The 23,891-nt window shown below is 43.8% G+C and overlaps 2 protein-coding genes and 1 non-coding gene across 3 annotated transcripts in view; 1 reads left to right on the top strand and 2 right to left on the bottom strand.

Moving 5' to 3' along the window:
* Window positions 1–14,496, top strand: part of SPG11 (SPG11 vesicle trafficking associated, spatacsin) — a 96,518-nt gene extending 82,022 nt beyond the window's left edge. The window contains exons 31-40 of the mRNA XM_049782525.1: window positions 4,603–4,742; window positions 6,141–6,339; window positions 6,597–6,734; window positions 8,099–8,232; window positions 9,130–9,237; window positions 11,371–11,539; window positions 11,855–11,943; window positions 12,186–12,341; window positions 12,879–13,030; window positions 13,982–14,496. Coding sequence (XP_049638482.1) covers window positions 4,603–4,742; window positions 6,141–6,339; window positions 6,597–6,734; window positions 8,099–8,232; window positions 9,130–9,237; window positions 11,371–11,539; window positions 11,855–11,943; window positions 12,186–12,341; window positions 12,879–13,030; window positions 13,982–14,165 — 1,469 coding nt within the window. The 3' untranslated portion in view covers window positions 14,166–14,496. The remainder of the gene's footprint in view (window positions 1–4,602; window positions 4,743–6,140; window positions 6,340–6,596; window positions 6,735–8,098; window positions 8,233–9,129; window positions 9,238–11,370; window positions 11,540–11,854; window positions 11,944–12,185; window positions 12,342–12,878; window positions 13,031–13,981) is intronic.
* LOC126021289 (small nucleolar RNA U85) lies at window positions 9,275–9,591 on the bottom strand. Its single transcript, XR_007499853.1, has one exon. It is a non-coding gene; the product is annotated as a small nucleolar RNA U85 (small nucleolar RNA).
* A 495-nt stretch (window positions 14,497–14,991) lies between the features above and the next one.
* EIF3J (eukaryotic translation initiation factor 3 subunit J) overlaps window positions 14,992–23,891 on the bottom strand; it is a 29,173-nt gene continuing 20,273 nt past the window's right edge. Inside the window, 4 exon segments of the mRNA XM_049782511.1 lie at window positions 14,992–16,056; window positions 16,381–16,454; window positions 18,263–18,424; window positions 22,177–22,291. Of these exon segments, the coding sequence (XP_049638468.1) occupies window positions 15,925–16,056; window positions 16,381–16,454; window positions 18,263–18,424; window positions 22,177–22,291 (483 nt within the window). The 3' untranslated portion in view covers window positions 14,992–15,924.

Below are 23,891 nucleotides of genomic sequence, written 5' to 3'. Positions count from 1 at the left end.
CTGGATGGATGGGGGATCATTGCCCCTGCAGAGGATGGAGTAGGAGGATTCTCTTGTTTTGTTGAAATCAACCATTGTTCTGTCAGGCAGGTTCTGTACCTCCACTTCAGACATTTCTGCCCTCTAGTGTTTATCTCACAGGGAGAATCATGGGTCTGGTCTGTGTCACTCTGAAATTTGGGCATGGTATGATGCCAGTTTGTGATTGATGAAACATTAATTTTGTTTTGAGGCACTTCCAGTGGTCAAGATTACTCCTGGCTCCAATTTTAGGGCTCATTCTTGGCAGGCTTGGGATGGCAGGATGGAACCTGCATCAGCCACATGCAAGGCAAGCACCCTACCTGCTGTACCATCTCTCCAGCTTGAAGGAAACTTTCTTAAAAGCTTTTTGCATTTGAGCATTCTTTACTCTTTAAATTTACTGTACTTTTGAATACATATCTTTGTGTACTGTAGTTCTTTCAGTTGATTGCTTTAGATATTGCATTACATACAGTATTTACTTTCTTGGTCTACTTGCTTTAGATATTGCATTACATACAGTATTTACTTTCTTGGTCTACTTTAAATCAGTATTTTAGGGGCCAGAGCGATAGCCTAGCGGTAGGGTGTTTGCCTTGCATGAAGCAACCTAGGATGGACCTGGGCTCAATCCCTGGCATCCCATATGGTCCCCCAAGCCTGCCAGGAGTGATTTCTGAATGCAGAGCCTGAGTACTGCCAGGTGTGCCCCCCCCCCAAAGAAATCACTTTGCACTAGCCTAGGATGGACCGTGGTTCGATCCCCCCGGAGTCCCATATGGTCCCCCAAGCCAGGAGTGATTTTTTTTTCTCTTTCCCTCTCCTCTCTCCTTCCCCCCTTTAATCCCTAGGAGTGATTTTTGAGCACATTGCCAGGAGTAGCTCCTGAGGGTCATCAGATGTGGCCCAAAAACAAAACAAAACAAAAAACCAGTAGTTTACTACCTTTAGCTGGACTACAGTTTCTATTATATCACTTTACTTTTCTCCCTTTATGCCCTCGCTGTCTTATTGTATCATTGTATCCACTTATGGTTTTTTTGTTTTTGGGCCACACCCAGTAATGCTGAGAGTTTACTCCTGGCTCTGTGCTCAGAAATCGCTCCTGGCTCAGGGGTCCATGTGGGATGGATGCCAGGGGATCGAATCGAGGTCCATCCTAGGTCAGCATATGCAAGGCAAACACTAACGCTTGCTCCACACTCCGGCCCCTCTACTTATGTTTTTAAAAACCCATCGAATTTTTATCATTTTTGCTTTTGACCAGAAAAATTAGATTTTAAGATAAGATAATATATTCTCACTTTTTTCTTCATTTCTGATGTTCCAAGTTCCTTCAAATTTCTTTTTACTCAAGGGAAGTAGGGTTTTGGGCCACACCTGGTTGTGTTTGGATCACTCATATGCAGTGCTAAGGATCAAAACAGGGTTGTCTGCATAAAAATGTTTTGGGCTTTGGGGAATGTGTGTTTGTGTGTGTGTGAATGTTTTGGGTTTTGTGGAATGTGAGTTTGTGAATGTTTTGGGCTTTGGGGAATTTATGTATGTGTGTGTTGTCTTGGAGCAGACCCAGGGGCTTTGGGGAATGTGTGTGTGTGTGTGTGTGTGTGTGTGTGTGTGTGTGTGTGTGTGTGTTGTCTTGGATCAAACCCAGGTGTGTGTGTGTGTTGTCTTGGATCAAACCCAGGGACTGAAATATGAAAGCACATGCTCTACTGCTGATTTATATCCCTGTCCTCTCTGAAGGAATTTCTGGGATAAAGAATATTCATTGTTTTCTCTCACTACGTAGTTGTCGCAGACCTGGAGAGAAAGCTCAGTGGGCCAGATGCAGGCTCTGCATGTGGGAGTACTGGTTTTGATCACTCAGATCCCTCAGTTCAGCAGGGAGCAACCCCAAAGCATTGAGCCAGGGCTTTCCTCTTCTTATCTAACCATTGTCCTTTGTTCTTAGGCCACACCTAGTGGTGCTCAGGGCTTGCAGAATTCTGGCCTTATATTCAGAGATTACTTCTGGTGAGGTTTGGGGCACCATAATAGGTGTCAAGAGTTCAATTTGGTGGACTGGAGCAATAGTACAGTGGCAGGGTATTTGCCTTGCATGCAGCTGACCCAGGATCGACCTGGGTTTGATTTGCAGCATCCCATATAGTCTCCAGAGCCTGCCAGGAGCAGTTTCTGAGCGAAGAAACAGGAGTAACCCACTGACTCACCGGGTGTGGCCCAAAAACAAACACACAAAAAAAATATCAGTCCTTGCAGGCTCAGGGACCATATGGGATTTTGGGGGATCAAACAGGGTCAGCCACATGCAAGGCAAACTCGCTACAAGTTCTGGCCCCCACATCATGGATCTTGAATAGTGTGTGTATATATATCTATTTTTTTGTTTGTTTGTTTTTTGGGCCACACCCGTTTGATGCTCAGGGGTTACTCCTGGCTAAGCGCTCAGAAATTGCCCCTGGCTTGGGGGAACCCTATGGGACGCCAGGGGATCGAACCGCGGTCCTTCCTTGGTTACCCCGAAACATTTTTGTTTGTTTGTTTTGGGTCACACCCGGCAGTGCTCAGGGGTTACTACTGGCTTTGTGCTCGGAAATCGCTCCTCTCAAGGACCATATTGGATGCCAGGAAGCGAACCTGGGTCTGTCCGTATTGACCCTGTGCAAGAGAAACGCCCATGGCTGTATAGTATGAGACACTGACAGCTATTTAAATACTATGTTGCTGAAACAGTCGACCTCATTAGATCCAGATTACACGTTTTGACCTGCTTTTATGGGCTGTAGTTCTGAGTTACTTTGAGAGATGAGATGAGGACTCTCTTGTAGTTCTCCTGGCAATCCTGAACCACCTGAACTGGATGTTTCAGTGCTTAAACCCTGTGATGTGATGTTTCTAGGGCCCTGTGATGCTTAGGCAGACGAGGCTACCTCTGGAAGTGTGTGGGAGTCCATTGCAGTGCCAGGGCCTTGGCATGTGCCCACGCTGTTTCCCTATCCTGAACTTCCATCTTCTGTGGTACAGTGCAGATCAAGTGCGCCATCTTGTGGTCTGTTTGTAGCCTGGGTAGTGGTCTTTCTACAAATTCAGGCATTGGAATCTGCTTTACTCCTTAGCATTAGATTTATGTGTAAAGGCCCAGAAGGCAGAACTTTTCTATTGTTAACTTTATTTGGTTGCTTTCCTGAATTTCTCTCCCAAGTACTTTCTGGTCCCTGGTATTTTCCTGATATTCTGGGAATATTCTGGTGCCTGATATTGTCAGTGGCTAGACAAATGGGATTTTGATTATTTGTCTCACCTTCCCTTTCTTCTCTTTTCCCCTCCACCCCCACCATTAAGACTAGAGGTTACAAGGGTAGAGAGTTGGTAATCCCCCTTGTCTTCAGTCCATCTATCGGTACCTTTCCACAATCCTGAAGGTGCTTCAAGGCTGGTTCATGCTGAGCCCAGAGGACAGCACAGGGTGGTGTCCGCCTGCTCCACCTACAGAAACTAGAACTGCAGGGGAAGCACTTTAAGGAAATAGCATGGTTTGGGTTGCTTTATTTTTTACCTTTAAGGCATACTTTTGTAAGGGCAAATGTATAAATGTTTTTAGTGTGAAGTGAAGTGCATCAAGTAAAAAGTGAATGTTATTTACCCATTTACCCACCAAATTTCCAATAATTTCTCACATAGTCTCCTGGGTCACTAGGAATGATCTGAGTACAGAGCCAGGTGTAGGCCAAAACAAAACAAGAGCCAATGTTTGGTTTCTATGATCCACACAGTGGTGTCCCTGCATGTTAAGAGACTCCACCAAATCCATTGCTCTGGGACCATATGCAGTGCCAGGACCCAACTCCGGCATCCTGCATGCAGAACATCATTCCAGCCCATTAAGCCTTCTCTGGCTCTAGGGACAATGTTGTTACATTCTTGTCAACTTTTTACCCTAGTGGAAATCCTTTTTCAAATTGATAATATTCCTTCTATTTCAGGTTCAGAGTCATGGGTTGTTGTTTTCTATGAAGTGAGGGCTGGATTTTCACTTTCTGGTGCCTTAAGCATCTAACAGATTACCCTGATTTTGTGGTCTGCATTTCAGAGAGATCCTACTGATAAACTTGGCTGGGGAGGGGGACAGAGAGATTAGTGGTAGGAGATAGTAACTGCCTCTCAGGCACAGGGTGATGATGGCTGGAAATATTATCAAAAATAAAATTCACTGTCACTGTATGCCTGAAATACAACTGTGAAGGACTTTCACAATGGAAAATAAAAAAGCTGTCCACTTCCTCACTGTTCAGTGGATTGGGAGACAGGTGTGGAGGTGTCCGAAGGAAACCTTGATGAGCTCTCCTGTAGTTTAGGTTGCTTTGGGTCTATAGTAGCCTAGAAGGGCTTTCATGTTTTCTAGGATGGGAATTCCTGGAAGGCGATTAAGTTTAAGAGCTGTAATGAAAGTGCTCCGAGGCATAGTCCTGGGGGTGGTGCAGCAAGCTATGTGGGGAGATGGGGATTTTAGATACAATGCAAAGGAAAGCGAGGCAGACATGCCTTCAAATCCCCACTGACCTATTTTGCTTTCAGCCTCCAGTCTGGACAGCCAGTCATTTGTGATGCTGCCCCCTACCGACCAAGTGGTGGCCCACCTGGAAACTCTGATCAGCAAGTGCTTGCATGGGAAGAACTACTGTCGGCAGGTTCTCTGTCTTTATGAACTTGCCAAGGTAATGATGGGGTGTGGGAGCCAGTGGAGCAGCGGGTTAAGGGGTGGCCTGTGGTCCCTTGGAGAGGGAATTGGGGTGCTAGATTGGAGACTGGGCCACTGCAAGCAACTTATGTCCAAAGAGCAGCAGACTCCTTGCAGGCTGCTGGCTTCTATAAATTTATGCCTGGGTAACCACAGGGGGTACCCAGACCAGAGTCTCCTAAAGCTCAGCCAGCCAGCAAAAGTTTTTCTGTTTTTCTTTTTTGTTTGAGGGACAGGGTGGGGGACTACACCTGATGATACTTAGGGGACCAAACCAGGGCTAGTAGGATGCAAGGCAAATACTATAACCCTGCTTATCTCTTCAGCCCAAGATATATATATATATATATTTGGGCCACACCCAGTAACGCTCAGGGGTTACTCCTGGCTATGTGCTCAGAAGTTGCTCCTGGCTTGGGGGACCATATGGGACACCGGGGGATCGAACCGCGGTCCGTCCAAGGCTAACGCAGGCAAGGCAGGCACCTTACCTTTAGCGCCACCGCCCGGCCCCAAGATATATATTTTTTAATTTCAATGGGCCCTGAATTCTTGATCAGTTGATCAGAAAGTTCTGGGGCTGGAGTGGTAGCACAGTGGTATGGTGTTTTCCTTGCACACAGCTGACCCAGGACAGATGCGGGTTTGATCCCCAGCATCTCATATGTTCCCTGAACCAGGAGTTATTTCTGACCACAGAGCCAGGAGTAACAGGAGCGATTTCTGAGCACAGAAAGTTCTCCTAGCCCTATGAAGTTTTGCTTATGGATCAGTGGGAGCTTTCCTATATCAGAGAGTCAAAGAAAGTGAAGTGAAAGGTGGTGACTGAGAAACCGGGCTAGGAGCTGTGTACTGTGCAGGTTTGTGTTGGCAAACAGCAATTGAGGGAGACTGATAGAAATGAAATAGCACCAATGCCTGGGGTGACGCTTGGAGAGCAAAGGTTCTGTTGCCCCCAGGAACAATAATGAAGAGACATTTTATGGCAGGGGTTTCAAACTCAATTTACCTGGGGGCCACAGGAGGCAAAGTCGGGGTGATTCTTGAGTGCAAAGTCAGTAGTAAGGCTTGAACATTGGGGGTGTGACCCAAACAACTAAAACAAAAAAAAAAAAGTTTCCTCTAGGGCAGGGCCACAAAATGTTGTATGGAGGGCCACGAGTTTGAGACCCGTTGTATGGTGTTCTTTCATTTGGTAATAGAAAAGCTTAGTGTTCACCAAGAGAGATCCTAATGTTTTCTGCAGACAGGCCTGGACACAGCATGTGGCTCCTTGCTGTGCCTGTGTGCTCTCAAAAGGTTCCGCAAAGGACTGTTTTGCTCACCTGTTTCTGGCTCTTAAGGACATCTTTGGCTTCTTCTGCCTTCCTTGCAGGAGCTGGGCTGTTCATATGCAGATGTTGCTGCCCGGGATGGAGAGGCCATGCTCCGGGCAATCCTGGCCTCTCAGAAGCCTGACAGATGCAGGCGAGCCCAGGCATTCATCAGCACTCAGGGCCTTAAACCTGACACAGTGGCTGAACTTGTGGCCGAAGAGGTGACACAGGAGCTGCTGACCCCATTTGAGGGAACAGGTGCTTTGCCTCCTAGCATCTTTCTGTCCTCATAGCCAGGTTGCACCTGTACTTGGCATTTATTTTGTTGCTTTTTGCTTGTCGTCCCTGTGCCTTTCTCTGAATTGAGCAGGGGACAAAGGTGTTGATGCTCCCAAGGCTGTTCGTAACAGGTGTTTCCTCCTGCCTCCCAGCCCTCAGTAGGGCTCTCCTAGTTCAGGAGGCTTTTTTCAGCTCTGTCATGTCAGTCAGCACTTTCTCCTTATCTTTCTGAACAGGACACAAGCATGTGTGTGCCCCAGCTGAGGAGGGCCAGGCATTTCTTCAGTTGACCACTCTGTGTCAAGACCGCACCTTGGTAGGCATGAAGCTGCTGGAGAAGATCTCTTCTGTTCCTCATGGGGAACTGGCTTGTAGTAAGTTCCTGGCTATTTTCCTTCCTGTTTGTGGTGGGTACAAACAGGGCTCCAGGAAGACTTCCAAGTTAATCTTTCCAAGTCAGTTTAGATCCTTCCGTGCCAGGTCCCTTCCTTCTTAGTATGGTTCAGAGGCTCTTGGTAGAAAGCATACTCACTTGCAGAAAACTTGGGTCCCAATTAAAACTCACACACAAGAACTCAGTATGTGACATACTCAACTTTTTTTTTTTTTTTTGACATACGGTGCTGGGACTCACACACACACACTGCAAGTACTTTATCTCTGAGCCACATCCTAAGTCTTCTCTTTCTGTTACTCTGTAAAGTGGGTATTACTGATACCACTTGACTTTTTGTTAATTGGGGCCTGGATATGCTGAGGGTTACTCCCACCTAAATGCTTAGGGTCTCTCCTGGTGTTCAGGGGAATGTGGTGCTGGTGACTGAATCTTGACCTCTTGCCTACAAAGCATATACTCACCCATTGAGCTTTCTGAAGCACCTGTTCTTGTTTAAGAGGAAACAAATTAGGTAAAAGTGGAGTGGCAGAATTGGTCTCTGAACCCAGCCAGCCTTTCCTCTCCAGCTACCTCCCTGTCCAGAGTGTGGTCTACTGTATATAGGTTAAAAAAAAAAAAAAGCATTAGGTGCCAGAACCATAGTACTACAGCAGATAGGGCACCTTACCTTCAACCCAACTTGGTTTGTTACAGTATCTAATTCCCTGAGCACAGCTAGAAATAACCCCTGATCCAAAATCCCATAGGGCATTATACTGTGATTGTGCAGTTTCACATTTTGTGTGCCTCAGTGTTTAGCCTAAAAAGCTGATAGAACCTCAGCTGGCACTCGAGATACTGAGAAAGGGCCATCGAGCAGAGATAACTCGAGTCCTGCTGGGAGTTGCTGCATTGATGGTTTGTGTGTTCATCTTTAACAGGCAGATCATTTTTGGTGATCTTGTGAGACATGTGATCATTACAACTGTTTGAGGAGAGCTAATCCCTAGATTTCACTGACAGAATTATAAAGAAAAGTGTTTTGGGGCCATACCTAGTGCTGCTCAGGGGCTATCCCCCGTCCCCAGCAATGCTCAGGGCACTGTGTGGTACCAGACACTGAACTAGGGTTTGCTCCATGCAAGGCAGGACCTTGCCCACCACACCCACAGTGCTTTCCCTGGCCCCCTGATGACAGGATTTAGGCATGGTCAGGGATTACAGGTTACAGTAGCTGGTCAGGCAAGGGGGGTTGGAAAGGCAGCGTTCTCCAGACTGTCAGTGCAGTGCCTTTCACTGGCATAGTGAGAAAGAATGAGCAGGGTTCCGATCCTGTCTCACTAGTTTCTTACCTCCTCTCAGCCACGGAGCTGCTGATCCTGGCCCATCACTGCTTCACACTGACCTGCCATATGGAGGGCATCATCAGAGTCCTGCAAGCTGCCCGGCTGCTTACCGACAACCATTTGGCCCCCAATGAAGAATATGGACTTGTGGTTAGTTTACCCCCATTCTTTTTAGGTACTGGTTTCTAGCCACCTATTTCCAAGTTGTGCAGTCTCAACCTTTGGGCTTCAAGTTACCACAGCCCCTTGCCAGGTCACTTTGTTTTTCAGAGTTGAAATCTATTTTGCCTCAAACAAGTTTCAGATTTCTTTTAGTTTTTGGGTCACATCTGGCAGCACTCAGGGTTACTCCTGGCTCTGCGCTCTGAAGTCTCTCCTGGCAGGCACGGGGGACCATATGGGATGCCTTCGAACCACTGCCTGTTCCAATCACCTGCGTGCAAGGCAAATGCCCTACCGCTGTGCTATCTCTGGCCCCTCCTCTCCTTTTATTTATTTTTTGGTTTTTGGGCCACACTCGGCCACGCTCAGGGGTTATTCCTGGCTATCTGCTCAGAAATAGCTCCTGGCATGCACGGGGGGGGGGGGGGGGGTGGGGGGGGGGGGGGACGGGGACCATATGGGATGCCGGGATTCAAACCAACCACCTTAGGTCCTGGGTTGGCTGTTTGCAAGGCAAATGCTGCTGTGCTATCTCTCCGGCCCCTCCTCTCTTCTTTTAAATGAACTCACAATCTAAGCCCTATGTGCTCTCCCCAAACCTTCTAGAATGGAAACTGCCTCATGCCAGTGAGCAAGGTCTTGTCCTCCCTGTGGCAGGAACAGGAAGGAGGATGCATGGTAGTACTTGAATTGTGTAAACAACAGAGGAGAGAGCCAGGGTGTCCCAATCACTGGCATTCCTGAATCCCACCTCAAGGGGACTTGGGGGGAGGGGAGTAGGGGGTAAGGATGGTGGGGGAACATAAATGCCCAACTTGAGGTAGAGCCTGGCTTAAGAGTCCCTCCATCCATTGGATGCCAGAACAAGCTTCTTCCTCTCTTCAGGTGCGTCTCCTCACTGGCATTGGACGGTACAACGAGATGACATATATATTTGACCTGCTGCATAAAAAGCACTACTTTGAAGTACTAATGAGAAAGAAATTAGATCCGGTAGGTAGTCTTTTAACCCCCCAGGACTTTTTTTTTCAGCCATCAGATTACCAAAGATCTGTGTTCATCTCTCAGTGGTCACAACACAAGCCAAGTCCTTTAGGAGCCCCAACCCGATTCCCGAATATACCGTGTCCCTACGGTCTCACTCCAGTTACCAGTTTCTCCCTGACAACTGGAAGAACAGCCTCTAGTAAAGACAATTAATTCAAAAGTAGGAAGATTATCTTGTTGGTCTGCCCTTACAGCAAACACACAGAGCTCTGTATTACCCACCAAGATTACAGACCCGCCCCAGGATTCTTTTACCAATTTTTCTCTGGATAATCCCAATCAGGATACCTGAGTTGTGGAGGAAAGAAATTAAAGGGCCTCCTTGGGACATACATGTTAACCCAAGATTCTAGTTCACTTCAGGCAGCAATTATGCAGACACTAAATAAAGGAAAACAAGCGTGCGTCTCTGCACTGCCTTAGAAGATTACCATGTGTCTGGAGGACTTTTGAAGTAATTTTTAGCAAAACATGGACAAGCCTGTTGCCTAGGTGTTATAAATGCCAGTGCTGCTCCTCAAAGATTGAAGGGGGTTGTCCATTTATGAGCAGCAGGAAGACAAGTTGGAAGCAAAGGCCTGACCTTCTAGGTCTTACAAGTCTAGAGTATCTGTGAAACCAAACTCATGATTTTTATTTTTGGGCCCCATCTAGTGGTGCTCAGGGGTTACTCCTGGCTCTGGGGACCATATGAGATGCCAGGGATGGAACCCTGTTTTGTCCTGGGTCAGCCGCATACAAGGCAAATACCCTACTGCTGTGCTCCCACTCCAGCCCTCAAGCTCATGATTTAGTCTATTTCCAAGTCATTCATTTGGTGGATTTCTGGGCTTAGCATGTAACAGCTCTGAATTCAGATTTAAAATTGAGGCAGATTTTGCCGTGAGGCCTTCTGAGTGAAAATATACCAGACAAGCCACAATTAAGGCAGAGAAACTCTAAATGCTAGGCTGGCTTAAGGGCAGACTACTTTAATTATCGAGAGAGAAAAATCCTGTACTTGATTTGATTGTAGGATACCCTAGCAGATCGTATTTTGAGGCCACAACCAGTGGTGCTGGGAATTAAATGGGTCAGCTGCATGTAAGGCACCTAAACCCTGTAGTATCTCATCCCTACCCCCCAGAATTTTTTTTTAAACATTTCTTTTTTCATTTTGGTTTTGGGGCCACACCAGGCGGTGCTCATGGGTTACTCCTGGCAGGCTTAGGGGACCATATCGGATACCAGAGATTGAACCTGGGTCAGTCCAGGGCTGGCCACCTGCAAGGCAAACGCTCTACTGCTGTGCTATCGTTCCAGCCCCCAGAATTTTTTTTTTAAATTTTTGCAGAGGCAGTTTTCTTTCTACATTTACATACTTTTTAAATGATTTTTCCCTGAATACAAAAGTAATGGACATCCAAGATTGAGACACTTGAAAAACACACATAAAAGCCCTCCGTCTTTGGGAGGGAGCCCTTTGCCCACTTACTCATAAACATGTAACACAGAGTTTACACTTTTTTGTTTTTTCTTTTGTTTTTGGGTCACACCTGGCAGTGCTCAGGGGTTACTCTTGGCTCTACGCTCAGAAATCACGCCTGGCAGGCTTGGAGGACCATATGGGATGCCGGGATTCGAACAACCGACCTTCTGCATGTGAGGCAAACGCCTTACTTCCATGCTACCTCTCTGGCCCCGGAGTTTATATTTTTAAAGACAAAAATTTGTACCATGCTGTGGAGATACAAAATAGCCTACTTTTCTCACATATGTATCGAGACTGTTTTCCAGATCAATTCTTATAGCCCTTACATCTAATTTTTTGCTACTAAACATAGCCATCTTAGCGAAATTGTTAGACATCATTCTAAAGTGCATTTTTCAGTTATCTCCCTTCCTACCAGGCTTTACCTTCACTTAACATTCAACAGGATGTATCCATTTCTTACACGAAGAATAGTGTTAATTTATATACTGTTATTTTTTTCTTACCTCTTTTTGGGAAATTATTTTTTGATGATTTGGGGGAATTTTCAGAACCAAAGGACTCAATCCTGCCCTTCTTAGACTGGTTGAAACCTTGCTTCTCTGCAGAGTGGTACTCTGAAGACAGCCTTGCTTGACTACATCAAACGCTGTCGCCCTGGGGACAGTGAGAAGCACAATATGATCGCCCTGTGCTTCAGCATGTGCCGAGAGATCGGGGAGAACCATGAGGCAGCTGCCTGCATCCAACTGAAACTGATAGAGTCTCAGCCCTGGGGTGAGTAGAGGTCCCAAAGTACCACCAGGAAGCACTGCCAAGAGCGGGATTGTAATCCCCTCTTCAGCTTCTGCCAGCCATTCCTTGGGACCCCACTTTAGCAGATTAGAGATGCAAATGGTTGGGGGTAGTGGAAAGTATCTGTCCGCTTGTAATCAGTGCAATCAGCACGGGGCTAATGCATCCAAGTCTGTGGGCAGGTGTCCTAAAACAAACAATGATGCCATTGAAGTTACTGTGCACTTGGCCCAAAATGTGATCAAGGCGAATGAGATGATTAGTCGTACCCAGAAAATTCCCATTTCTCCACTGCAGAGAACAGCCTTAAGGATGGTCCCCAGCTGAAACAACTGCTGCTGAAGGCTCTGACACTAATGCTGGATGCAGCGGAGAGTTATGCCAAGGTAAACTAGACCATGGAGTCTCGCTCTTGCCTGGCCTTGAACTGTAGTACCTTGATACCTGTAGTAGGCATCATTTATTTTCTGGGCAGTGCAGTTTTGAGAACAGGCTAACCCAGAGGCAGGAGGGGTGCTAAGCTATTTCTGTTGCTACAGGGTTGGTGCATGGGTGGGTAGGGGAGCAGCAACAGATGATGGAAACCAAGTAATTTGTACGCCTGTCTTCCTCAATCCTTCTCCCTTAGGACTCTTGTGTGCGACAGGCTCTGCATTGTCACCGGCTTGCCAAGTTGTTAACACTGCAAATTCACTTTTTGAACACTGGTCAGAACACAAAGCTCATCAATCTGGGCCACCACAGGCTGACGGAATGTATCCTGGCCCTTCCTCGGTTCTACCAGGTGAGCAAGGAGGCAAGTCTAGCTGGCATGGGTGCTATGTGCCCTCCGATTGCTGCCTTCATGACTGACTGAGTAATCGGCTCCCAAAGCTAATGTACCACTGAAGCACCCAAGTGCTCTAGATTTGGCTGACCTATTATTTTTTCTTTTCTATTTTGATTGCTGTGTGTTTTGGGGCCATACCTGGCAGTGCTTCTAGCTTGGGGGAGCATACGGATGCCGGGGATTGAACCAGAATGCATCCAGATTGGCCGTGTACAAGGCAAACGCCCTACCACTGTGCTATTGCTCTGGCCCAAATTTCTTTTTTATGACAATTTCTTTCAACATCACTGAGATTGGAGGAGGGTAACAGTGCCATCTATTTCCCCATATATTGCCGGCAGATTTAAAGGAGGGAGGAAGTGTTTTCAGTAAACCTCTAAGAGCATGTTAATATTTATGGTCCCTGTATTATAACCTTACGTTTTCTAGAATTTGCTTTCAACGTTACATCCTTAGGTTCTAAGGGCATTCATTCTCTCCATCTTTTTTAAGGCTTCTATTGTGGCTGAGGCTTATGACTTTGTTCCTGACTGGGGTGAAATTCTATACCAACAAGTGATTCTTAAAGGAGACTTCAATTACTTGGAAGAATTTAAGCAGCAAAGATTATTAAGCTCCAGTATATTTGAAGAAATTTCAAAAAAGTAAGTATCAATGCTTTGAGGTTAGGCAGAGATAAGAATTCTGTGATTGTGACAAGCTTGTGGTAAAGGGTTTTCAGGATACTTTATAAGACATAGGTTCATAATTTATGCAGATGAGTAAGAACTACTTGCTTATGATGCTCTAGTCTTAGAATAGTTTGCCTGAGGGGGCCAAATATTTAATCAGGTCCCTTTTTACAAAAGTAATTCTAATTAGTAGTGAGCATAGTAATTGGGGCACAGGATCCTAAAAGGTTATACTACCAAGGATACTTAGCCTTGGGTCTGTTTTTTTTTTTTTTGGGGGGGGGTCACCCCCAATGGCGCTCACGGGTTACTCCTGGCTCTGCACTCAGAAATTGCTCCTAGCTTGGGGGACACCAAAAGGGATGCCAGGATTCGAACCACCATTAGTGTGCAAGGCAAACGCCCCACCGCTGTGCTATCTTTCCAGTCCCACAAATGAATGGTCTTAATGCTTGGGCCCAATGGTACTAGGAGCCACACTTGCAATCTCTGGAGACCAATGCAGTGCCATGGTTGAACTCAGGCTTTGTGTGCACCAGATTTTATCTTCGGCCCTTTAAATTCTTTGGCCCTGAGTTAGTTTTTTAAATTAACCTCAGGACCTATAATACTGTCTGAGATAATTTTCCAAATACCCTCTCCATAAGTGGTGTGTCAGAACTGAGAGCCTGTGCTGAAGATACTTCCTTAACTGATACATTCTTTTTTTTTTTTTTTTTTTTTTTTGGTTTTTGGGCCACACCTGGTAATGCTCAGGGGTTACTCCTGGCTATGTGCTCAGAAGTTGCTCCTGGCTTGGGGGACCATATGGGACACCGGGGGATCGAACCGAGGTCCGTCCAAGGCTAGCGCAGGCAAGGCAGGCACCTTACCTTTAGCGCAACCACCCGGCCCCAACTGATACATTCTTATGTTTTTGTCTAGATATAAACACCAGCCTTCCATCTCTGACACAGTTGTGAAAAACCTGAAGAAATTATTCACATATTGTGAAGATATCAATTTATACTACAAGTTGGCATATGACCACAAGTTTTATGACGTCGTAAACACGCTTCTGAAAGACCCTCAGACAGGCTGCTGTCTAAAGGACATGCTAGCTAGCTAGATGACTGATGCCAGTGATCGCCCAGATTATTTTGTGATCGGAATGAATTGGGAGCTTTGTTCTCTGACCTATAAAAATACCCCAGGTTTGACCAGACCAGCCCCTTGTGAATCATAATAAGAATGATTAAATTTTCACAAGGAAACCCTTAAATGTTCATGTATAAAAAAGTTCCAAGGATGGCTTACTTCTACTTTGATTGTACAATCTTGATTAAAGAATATCTGTGCCTGAAGATTCCAGTTTCAAAGGAATTTAATAGTATTTATACAGTTAAGGAACAGATGATACATTTCTCCATTTGTTAGAAACTGATCTCTATATAAAATAGATTTGAAATTCAGTGTCATTATGACTGCTAAGGAAATCTTAGCCCTTATCTGCCTTAAAATAACCTTTTTTTTGCCATTCTTATTGCTGTTTAGTCACTCGGAGGGCTCCTCTTCCACTTAGTGGTCTACAGAGCTTTGACAAGACACCTCGTTTCTATGAGAAATTAAAAATGGTTTTTGTTCGTGATGGTTTAAGAAGATTCAGCCACAGATTTGGCTACTTCACTAGGAATCTAAAGATCACCCAATGTATGCTTACAGTCACAACCTGAGTTACCCATTTAATTACTCCAGATAGTTTATGTAGGTACTTAATTCGGCCTTGTATCTGAATAAACTCCTCCAAAGAAATGAGGAGGTAGCCTTATATCTTATCTATAATATTAAGGACCTGGCAAATAATATTTGTTTTAAAGCTGTAAGTCTATAGAGAACTCCAGGCCCAAGAGCTGTGTTTTTTCTCCAAAATCTCTCTTGGGAGGTAACAAAAAAACTTATGTCCTCACAATAGTGATTTTATTAAATTAGTTGCTTTATAAAACATTGCAGATGTCATAATTGTTAACATAACAATTAGCCAAACTGTATTTAATTGGTGCAGTTTGCTGAGCATGTTTTATAAAGAAAAGGAAATGCCAAAACCCTGTGAAAGTTGTTTCATTGCAGCCTAGGAGAACAAAGGATATTTGTTTCTTAGACAATTAAACCAGGCAGATAAAGGTAAGAGTTTGCCTCTGAAAGAAGCACTCCATTTGAATTGTCTGATAAACTGGAGTCTGCGTTCAAGAAATTCCACAACTTATAATGTTATAATGGAGAGGTTTACCTTCTTCTGCTTCAAAGTTGGAGGATTTTGATCATTTAATTTATGAGTATCAAACTAGTGCTTTTCAGCGCCGTATCTTCACTGAGATAGTCTTCTTCACAATGTATTTTTAATATCCTCACACTCAAATTTAAGACAAAGCAATTTTAATACTAGGTGCACACGATAGGCCCTTGCTGCAAACTGCTTTTCTTGACAAGTTATGAAGTAGTTCAAGGAGGTATGGTTAAGGCTGTATTACTGAACAGTGCTGGTAAATACTACACAATTTTTTTGTCACGTTGCAACCTTTTGTTTCCAATTTAGTGACTGTTGCTATGGTCAGATAGCAACGACAACATTATTAGGTTGTGGTCTTTTCTTTTTAACTATGATTTAGTAGCAACTGAGGTTCCCAAGTTTAACCCCTTGGCAGCAAGATCCAAGTTCCCCTCATTTGCACATTAGCACCTAAGTGTTGTCAAGGGGTTAAATAACCAGCACAAAAAAGATACTGCACTTCTGATTGTAGCATTTGGCAGAACTGAAAGGAAAAGAAGTTGTGCTACATGTTGAAGGGATTGTGGGCAAAAGAAAGAAGACACCAGAAGAAGATAAAATGTCACATGAAGTCTTCATAATCTTGTACATATCCTCCATCATAACCACCATAATCTGCCAGATCGTCTTTCATGGTGGCCTTTAATCCTCCGCCAGGCACGACACCTTTCTTCTTCTTTTTGGCTTTGCTTTGCTAAAGGTGAAAGATTTCATTCGTGAGACCACCTTCAGTAGCTATCTTATCTGGTATAGCAATCCCCAGCAAAGCTTCTGGTCTTAGAAACACTATTTCTCTGAGGGTAAGGATAAAACCCAGGCCTAATGCAGTACCCTTTCTATTAATTCAGTAAAGAGGGTGATGGGTAGGTTCTTAATCAAAAGGACAGAGTGTATTTGCACTCCTGGTTTAGTGCATTTTAAGTGGTTCTGGTGAACTGCTTGAATTCTAGATTCCTACTGTAACTGTTCAGAATTTTTATGCCCACAATTCGATGCCATAGTATTTCTCCCATCTTACCTTTTCTTGCTTCTGTTTTTCACTGCAAAGTACTGTCAATGAATTGGTAATCTTTTTCAAGTCATCAATTTCCACTAAAACAAAACAACAAAACCCGTTAATTTTTAAAAAGTGAGATTCTAGATTATTTCATAAATATTATGAGGAATCTAGATGGTCAATATATTAACACTGAAACAACTTTCTGTTTGACATAGTAAAATAATCATTTGTTCCTGGCTAGATACTCAAATCAAAAACATTTTTTGTTTTTTTTTGTTTGTTTTTGGGTCACACCCGGCGGTGCTCAGGGGTTACTCCTGGCTGTCTGCTCAGAAATAGCTCCTGGCAGGCACAGGGGACCATATGGGACACCGGGATTCGAACCAACCACCTTTGGTCCTGGATCGGCTGCTTGCAAGGCAAACGCTGCTGTGCTATCTCTCCGGGCCCCAAATCAAAAACATTTTAATTCAAATGGCAAACAGTAAAAATAGCTTTCGAATGATCCGTTACCACCAAATTATCACTGTATAAAAAGAAACTGGATCATAATGTTGCCTACTATACTTTACTCTGACCAAGAGGAAGACACTGCTCCACCATAAGACTCTCTTTTTGTTCAGTGAGGAACTGCTGAATACACACGGAACAGTAACCTTAAATCTATGCGTGGAGGGGGCCGGGCGGTGGCGCTAAAGGTAAGGTGCCTGCCTTGCCTGCGCTAGCCTTGGACGGACTGCGGTTCGATCCCCCGGTGTCCCATATGGTCCCCCACGCCAGGAGCAACTTCTGAGCACATAGCCAGGAGTAACCCCTGAGCGTTACCGGGTGTGGCCCAAAAACCAAAAAAAAAAAAAAAAAAAAATCTATGCGTGGCAAATCTCCAAACAGGATTCTTAAGAAGCCCCCAAGTGGTACTCCTGAGCACTATAGGGCATGGACCATAACATACAAAGCTGAAAATAAATATTAGTTTAAAGTTACTAAAAGTTTTGTTCTGGGCTGGAGACATAATGGGGCAAGGTGCTTATCTTACATGTGGCTGACCTGGGTTCGATCCCCAGCATCCCATTTAGTCGCCCATGGACTTCCAAGTGTAATTCCTGAATGCAGAACCCTGATTACTGCTGGGTATGGCCCCAAAACAAGCAAACAAAAAAGTTCCATTTGTTCAAATATATAATATAAACTACCAACTACGACTATTCTCACAAATTCAGAACCCCAATTATGTAATTCCTCAAAACTCATAAAATCCATTGTGTAAAATTCTCTTTTCTCAATCATAAAATCAAATACTAGCAAAACCAGTTCCTTCCACATTGGTGCTGTACCAAGCCACCCCTTGCCATCACTTCCACACATCTCTAACTTCTTTCAGGGCAAAACACCACACCCAATGAGCCAACCCTGCTGAACAATCTGTACCAGTCAGGTTTCCTTTGCTTGTAAAGGGACATCCATGTACTGGAAGTCTCATCCACCTCTAAAATCCTGTACAAACAGGACCATCCTCCCTTTAGACAAAATAATCCAGTTTCTTTAGTGATTGTTACCCCAGATGTAGCTTCTGAAAGCCAAAATAAAAACATCATGAATGCAGCCTCAAAAGCACTACCACTGAGGGGCCAAAAAGACAGGAGGGCGCCTGCATTGTACATCCCTTTATCACATGTAGCCAATCCCGAGCAGTCAGGAGTGGCTCCGAAAAGCAAAACTACTTAAGCTCTTGTCTATTTACGGAATTTCTTTGCTCTTATATAAGTATACTTTATGATTTATGTTTTCCTATATTAACTACTAAAAAGTACTCCTGTGCCCCTATATTAAAGCATCCAATAGACAGCTAACTGCCATTCTCTAGAATAAGCCGCAGGGACTAGAGATTAGAATTACTTACATGAGATACACACATCTCGAACTAAGGCTTCCAAAAAACTGGCATAATATAGTGACTTTTCATATTGTGTAATTTTATCTTTTAGTAACTTTCCAAACTCTGTGAAGTCATCTCTTGAAGATGGATTCATAGCATCTATTCCATAAACTGTATTATTAACACCTGTAGGAGAGAGAGAGCACTGAAAAGATCAGAAAGATTTTTTTAAAGTTTATAAAGGAATTGGATATTTCACATATTCAATACATATCCAAATGAAGTATCTCCCTGTTTCATTTCAAAGAAAGCATTTCTTACTCTAGAAACAACAAAGTCCTTGAATAGAATTCAGGGGAACTGTGAATTTGAATGAGACTAATTACATCCTTATTATTATTATTCTTTTTTTGGGTTTTGGGTCATACCCGACAGTGCTCAGGGGTGACTCCCGGCTCTTTATGCTCAGAAATCGCTCCTGGCATACGGATGCCGGGATCTGAACCACTGTCCTTCTACATGCAAGGCAAATGCCTTATCTCCATGCTACCTCTCTGGCCCCTACGTCCTCATTTAAACCTTTAATCCAGTATTAAGTATAGTATTTGTAAAACCTGTTAATAGTAATCAGATACTTTCATATCAGGTTACTATTGTTGCAAAAACTGCAGACTTTTCTTAATTCTTCCAACCAACCAGTGGTAAAAGTACATGCTTTGCATATATGAAGATGAGTTTGATCCTGTCTCCATACATCACACAGATGTATTGTTAAATATTTTATACCTATTTCGGGGTCAGAGAGATAGCATGGAGGTAAGCAAGTTTGCCTTTCATGCAGAAGGTCGGTGGTTTGAATCCCGGCATCCCAATGTGCCTGCCAGGGGCTATTTCTGAGCTTAGAGCCAGGAGTAACCCTTGAGCGCTGACGGGTGTGACCCAAAAACCAAAAAAAAAAAAAAAAAAAAAAAAAAAAAAATATATATATATATATATATAAAATACCTATTTTGAATAATAGTTTTTTTTGGGGGGGGGGTTGGGCCACACTCGGTGATGGTCAGGGGTTACTCCTGGCTATGCGCTCAGAAATCGCTCCAGGCTTGAGGAACCATATGGGACAAGGGATCGAACTAAGGTCCGTCCTGGGTCAGCTGTGTGCAAAGCAAATGCCCTACTGCTGCGCTATTGCTTCAGCCCCTATAACAGGCATTTTTAAGTAAAATCCTATATATTTCAAACCACTATACATGAGAGAAGGGCCCATTGTTTTCACCTGAACATCAAAGGAGCTAACTATTAAACAGTTTGACCAAGACAAGACCACAGTAAAATGGTTAAAAAAAAAAAAAGAAAGAAAAAAGATTAAGTTGCTTTAAAACTATACTGCTAATTCTTAAGCTAAGCAAAAATGAAACAATAGCAAACTATCTGGTCAAGAATCTATGCTACTTCAGATCCTTCTCTAGTTTCAGGTACACTTGTAAACATTACTGATTCAAAATATTTTAGTATGAAAAAGATTGAAGTCCTGTTAACCAAACAATGAATGTATGTTTTGCCTCTAATCTAAGTAGTACCGTTTTAGTGGGCCTCAAACTTTTTAAACAGGGTGCCAGGTTCATTGCCCCTCAGACCGTTGGAGGGCCAGACAATAGTAAAAACAAAAATTATGAACAAATTCCTATGAACACTGCATACATCTTATTTTGAAGTGAAGAAACAAAACGAGAACAAATACAATATGTGACCCACAGGCCGTAGTTTGAGGACCACTGCTTTAGATCTTACGGGTATCCTATAAACTTTTTGTTTTTGTTTTTGGTTTTGGTTTGGGACCACAGCCAATGACACTCAGAATTCACTCCTGGCTTGGGGGACCATATGGGATGCCGGGAGATCAAATGTGGTTTGCTCTAGGCTAGCGCGGGCAAGGCAGACACCTTACCCCTTGTGCCACTGTACTGGCCCCTATAAACTCTCTTGAATACCTGCAGCTTCTGACATTCCATGAAAACACAGAATAATAGCAGAGTGCCATGTAATGACATGGCATTAATGAGATGAGGGCACCTGAGGCATAACAAGCAGACATCATGCAAGACATCACTGGGAGTGGTTCCTGAACCACTGGCCATCACTTGGAGCTTCCTCTTATCCCTCCCAACCAAATAAATGAGGAAAGGTCAGGGAAACTCAATTGTAGAACACATGCATTGCATGTTGAGGGAAACTAGGTAACTAAATTTGGGTTTGGGGCCGGAACAATAGTTTCCATATGGTCCCCGAGCCTGCTAGGAGTGACTGCTGATTGCAGAGCCAGGAGTAATCCCTGAGTGCGGCTGAGTGTGACTCCAAAACCAAAACAAACAACAAAAGTAAATTCTTGACTCTTGATATTAATTTCAAAGTTCTTTATCTTTTTTTTTTTTTTTGGTTTTTGGGCCACACCCGTTTGACTCTCAGGGGTTACTCCTGGCTATGTGCTCAGAAATCGCCCCTGGCTTGGGGGGACCATATGGGACGCCGGGGGATCGAACCGCGGTCGGTCCGTTCCTTGGCACGCTTGTAAGGCAGACACCTTACCTCTAGCGCCACCTTCCCGGCCCCGGTTCTTTATCTTTTTTTACCATGGGATACACACTTTATTTATCTAGCCATTCTTTTAGTTTATCTTTTGGTTCAATTGACTCTTGCTCTAGAACACTGTGACTATATTTACAGGATCTAGAATGTGGGTTCCGCACTACCCAGAGTCACAGAAATGGAAGCTCTCTTAAAGATATGGCATGGTGGTGGCTGGAGAGATAGCATAGAGGTGAAGCGTTTGCCTTGCATGCAGAAGGTCGGTGGTTCAAATTCCAGCATCCCATATGGTCCCCTGAGCCTGCCAGGAGCGATTTCTAAGCTTAGAGGCAGGAGTAACCCCTGAGTACTACCGGGTGTGACCCCCCCCCCAAAAAAAAGATATGGCATGGTGAAGAGCAAGAAGGGCAGCAGGAAATACTAATAATGCATAATTAAAGATGAATAAAGAACTCTCCAGGGCAGAACAGTATTCTACTGTCTAAGTCTTATTTGACCAAGACATAGGTCAGTCTTCTGTCAGTTCAATATTTAAATTTCAAAACTGCAGCACTGTTTTATCCAAATTTAATCCAGCAGATACAAAACAGCAGTTAACTTCTGTTTTTTTGTTGGGGGGGGGGGGAGTCACACCTGGCGGTACTCAGGGGTTAACTCCTGGCTCTGCACTCAGAAAATCGCTCCTGGCAGGCTAGGGGAAGATATGGGATGGCGGCGTTCGAGCTACCGTCTGTCCTGGGCTTGCTGCATGCAAGGCAAATGCCCTACCACTGTGCTAACTCTCTGGCTCCAGCATCGTACTTTTAATATAAAAACAACCAAAACTGTGAACATGTATCACACTCAACTATAAGTCATGAAAGTATATTTGATACAGATCTTAACTACTTCTAATATCTCGTTTCTTTAAAAACAAACACACACAGTTGTTTTCATAATGAAAATTTCTATAGGTTTAACTTGTTTTTGTTTGTTTGGTTTTTGGGCCACACCCAGTAACGCTCAGGAGTTACTCCCAGCTATGCGATCCAGAAATCGCTCCTGGTTTGGGGGACCATATGGGATGCTGGGGGTCTGTCCTAGGTTAGTGCTTGCAAGGCGCCTTATCGCTTGCGCCACAGCTCCAGCCTGTTTGTTTTCGGGTCACACCTGACAGTGCTCAGGGCCTATTCCTGGCTATGTGCTCAGAAGTCACTCCTGACAGGCACAGGGGACCATGTGGGATGCCGAAATTCAAACCATTGTCGGTCCTGAATCGGCTGCGTGCAAGGTAAACTCCCTACCGCTGTACTATCTCTCCGGTTCCAATCTTGTAATTTCATTATTGTAATTGTAATCAGACACGAACTTACCAAAGGTTTCTTTTGCTAATTCAAGGTCTGACTCCTCCTGTAATTTCTTTAGCCTTAGTTTATCTGCTAATTGTTCTTCTGGTGTTAGCACTTTAGATTCTTCAGGTTCTTCTAACTAACAAAACATAAATTCAGTTTTAAAAGGCATGAAATTATGATAGATCCAGAGTAAGGCTATATTATTATTTTTTAAATAAGCATATATAAGCAGCACTTATAGTGACTACTGTACTTCAGGCATTCTTTAAAAACATTTCAAAAAAACATTTGATTTTTTTTTTTTTTTTGGTTTTTGGGCCAAACCCAGTGATGCTCAGGGGGTACTCCTGGCTATGAGCTCAGAAATTGCTTCTGCTTAGGGGACCATATGAAACGCCAAGGGATTGAACTGCGGTACATCCTAGGCTAAAGCGGGCAAGGCAGACTACCACTTGTACCACTACTCCGGCCCCACATTTCAGATGTTTACCCCAACATAAAGGGGAAAAAAATATCCAACAACTGGGGGTAGGAGGAAACAAACAAAAAAATCCAACAACTGAGGTATAGAGGTGTTATGTAATCTGCCCATTGTAATAGATGTTTCACAATTGTTATGAGATATTTTTTACTTAGTCATTTATTTTTTTGACAGTGCTAGGGTCTCTTTACTATTAAGTCACATCCTTGGCCCTCACACTCAAAAACTGGGCTTATTCTATAAGTAAACAAAACAAAAAGAGAGGCTGTGCTTTCTATAGGGTCAACACAGGTTCAATTCTTGGCGTCCCATATGGTAGTGTTCCCCAAGCGTAGAGCCAGGAGTAATTGCTGAACGTTACTATGTATGGCTCAATAACAAAAAAATGAATAAATAAAATAATAAGCGTGAATGTCATAAGTGAAAATGGCACTCTCATACTGCAAATCCTTCCAAGGGTAACTTGGTTAATATACCAATGATGCAATAGATATTTAACTATAAAAATATTCATTAGTATATTTTTATATATTATAATTTCAAATAGCCTAATGTTCATGAAGATAATGGTTGAGGTACGATACAGCCATTTAATAACAATACTGTGCAGACATAAACAAATACATGGGGTGTGGAGAGTTGGTACTGGGGTTAAGGTGCTTGCTTACCTTGTATTCCAGCAACCCTGCATCTATGCCAGGCTCGACATATGATTCCCCAAAAACAGAGACAGGAATAGCCAAGTACCATAAAGTATGACCCTTGGCCCCCAAACAAAAACAAACAGTAGCCAGAGTAACAGTACAATCTGGCCTTGTACTTTCAGCTGTGCAGGCAACTTGGGCTCAATCCCCAGCATTCCATTTGGTCCCCCTGAGCAAGCCAGGAATAACCCCATTACACTGCTGGATGTGGTCCAAAATAAAAAAAAACCAAAAACATTTTTCAAAGGACTGTTTTTTTTTTTTTGGTGGGAAGGGGCATTTTGAGCCACAACCAGTGATGCTCGGTACTTACTCCTGGTTCTGCACTCAGGGATCACTCGTGGTGGGGCTCAGGTGGTCACCTGGGGTGCTGGGGATATAACTAAGGTAATAGCATGCAACCCTACCTGACATACTATATCTTCAGCTCACACACCCCACTTGCCTCCAATACCAATGGATTTGGTCCCAAGGCTTAAACCAACTGAAATGACCTTCATAATAATAAATATTAACACCTCCCCCCAATCATTGTGTCTGAGTAAAATAAT

Source organism: Suncus etruscus, chromosome 10, assembly GCF_024139225.1.
Source record: "Suncus etruscus isolate mSunEtr1 chromosome 10, mSunEtr1.pri.cur, whole genome shotgun sequence".
Lineage (NCBI taxonomy): Eukaryota > Metazoa > Chordata > Mammalia > Eulipotyphla > Soricidae > Suncus > Suncus etruscus.
This window is presented reverse-complemented; position numbering and strand designations above follow the sequence as displayed.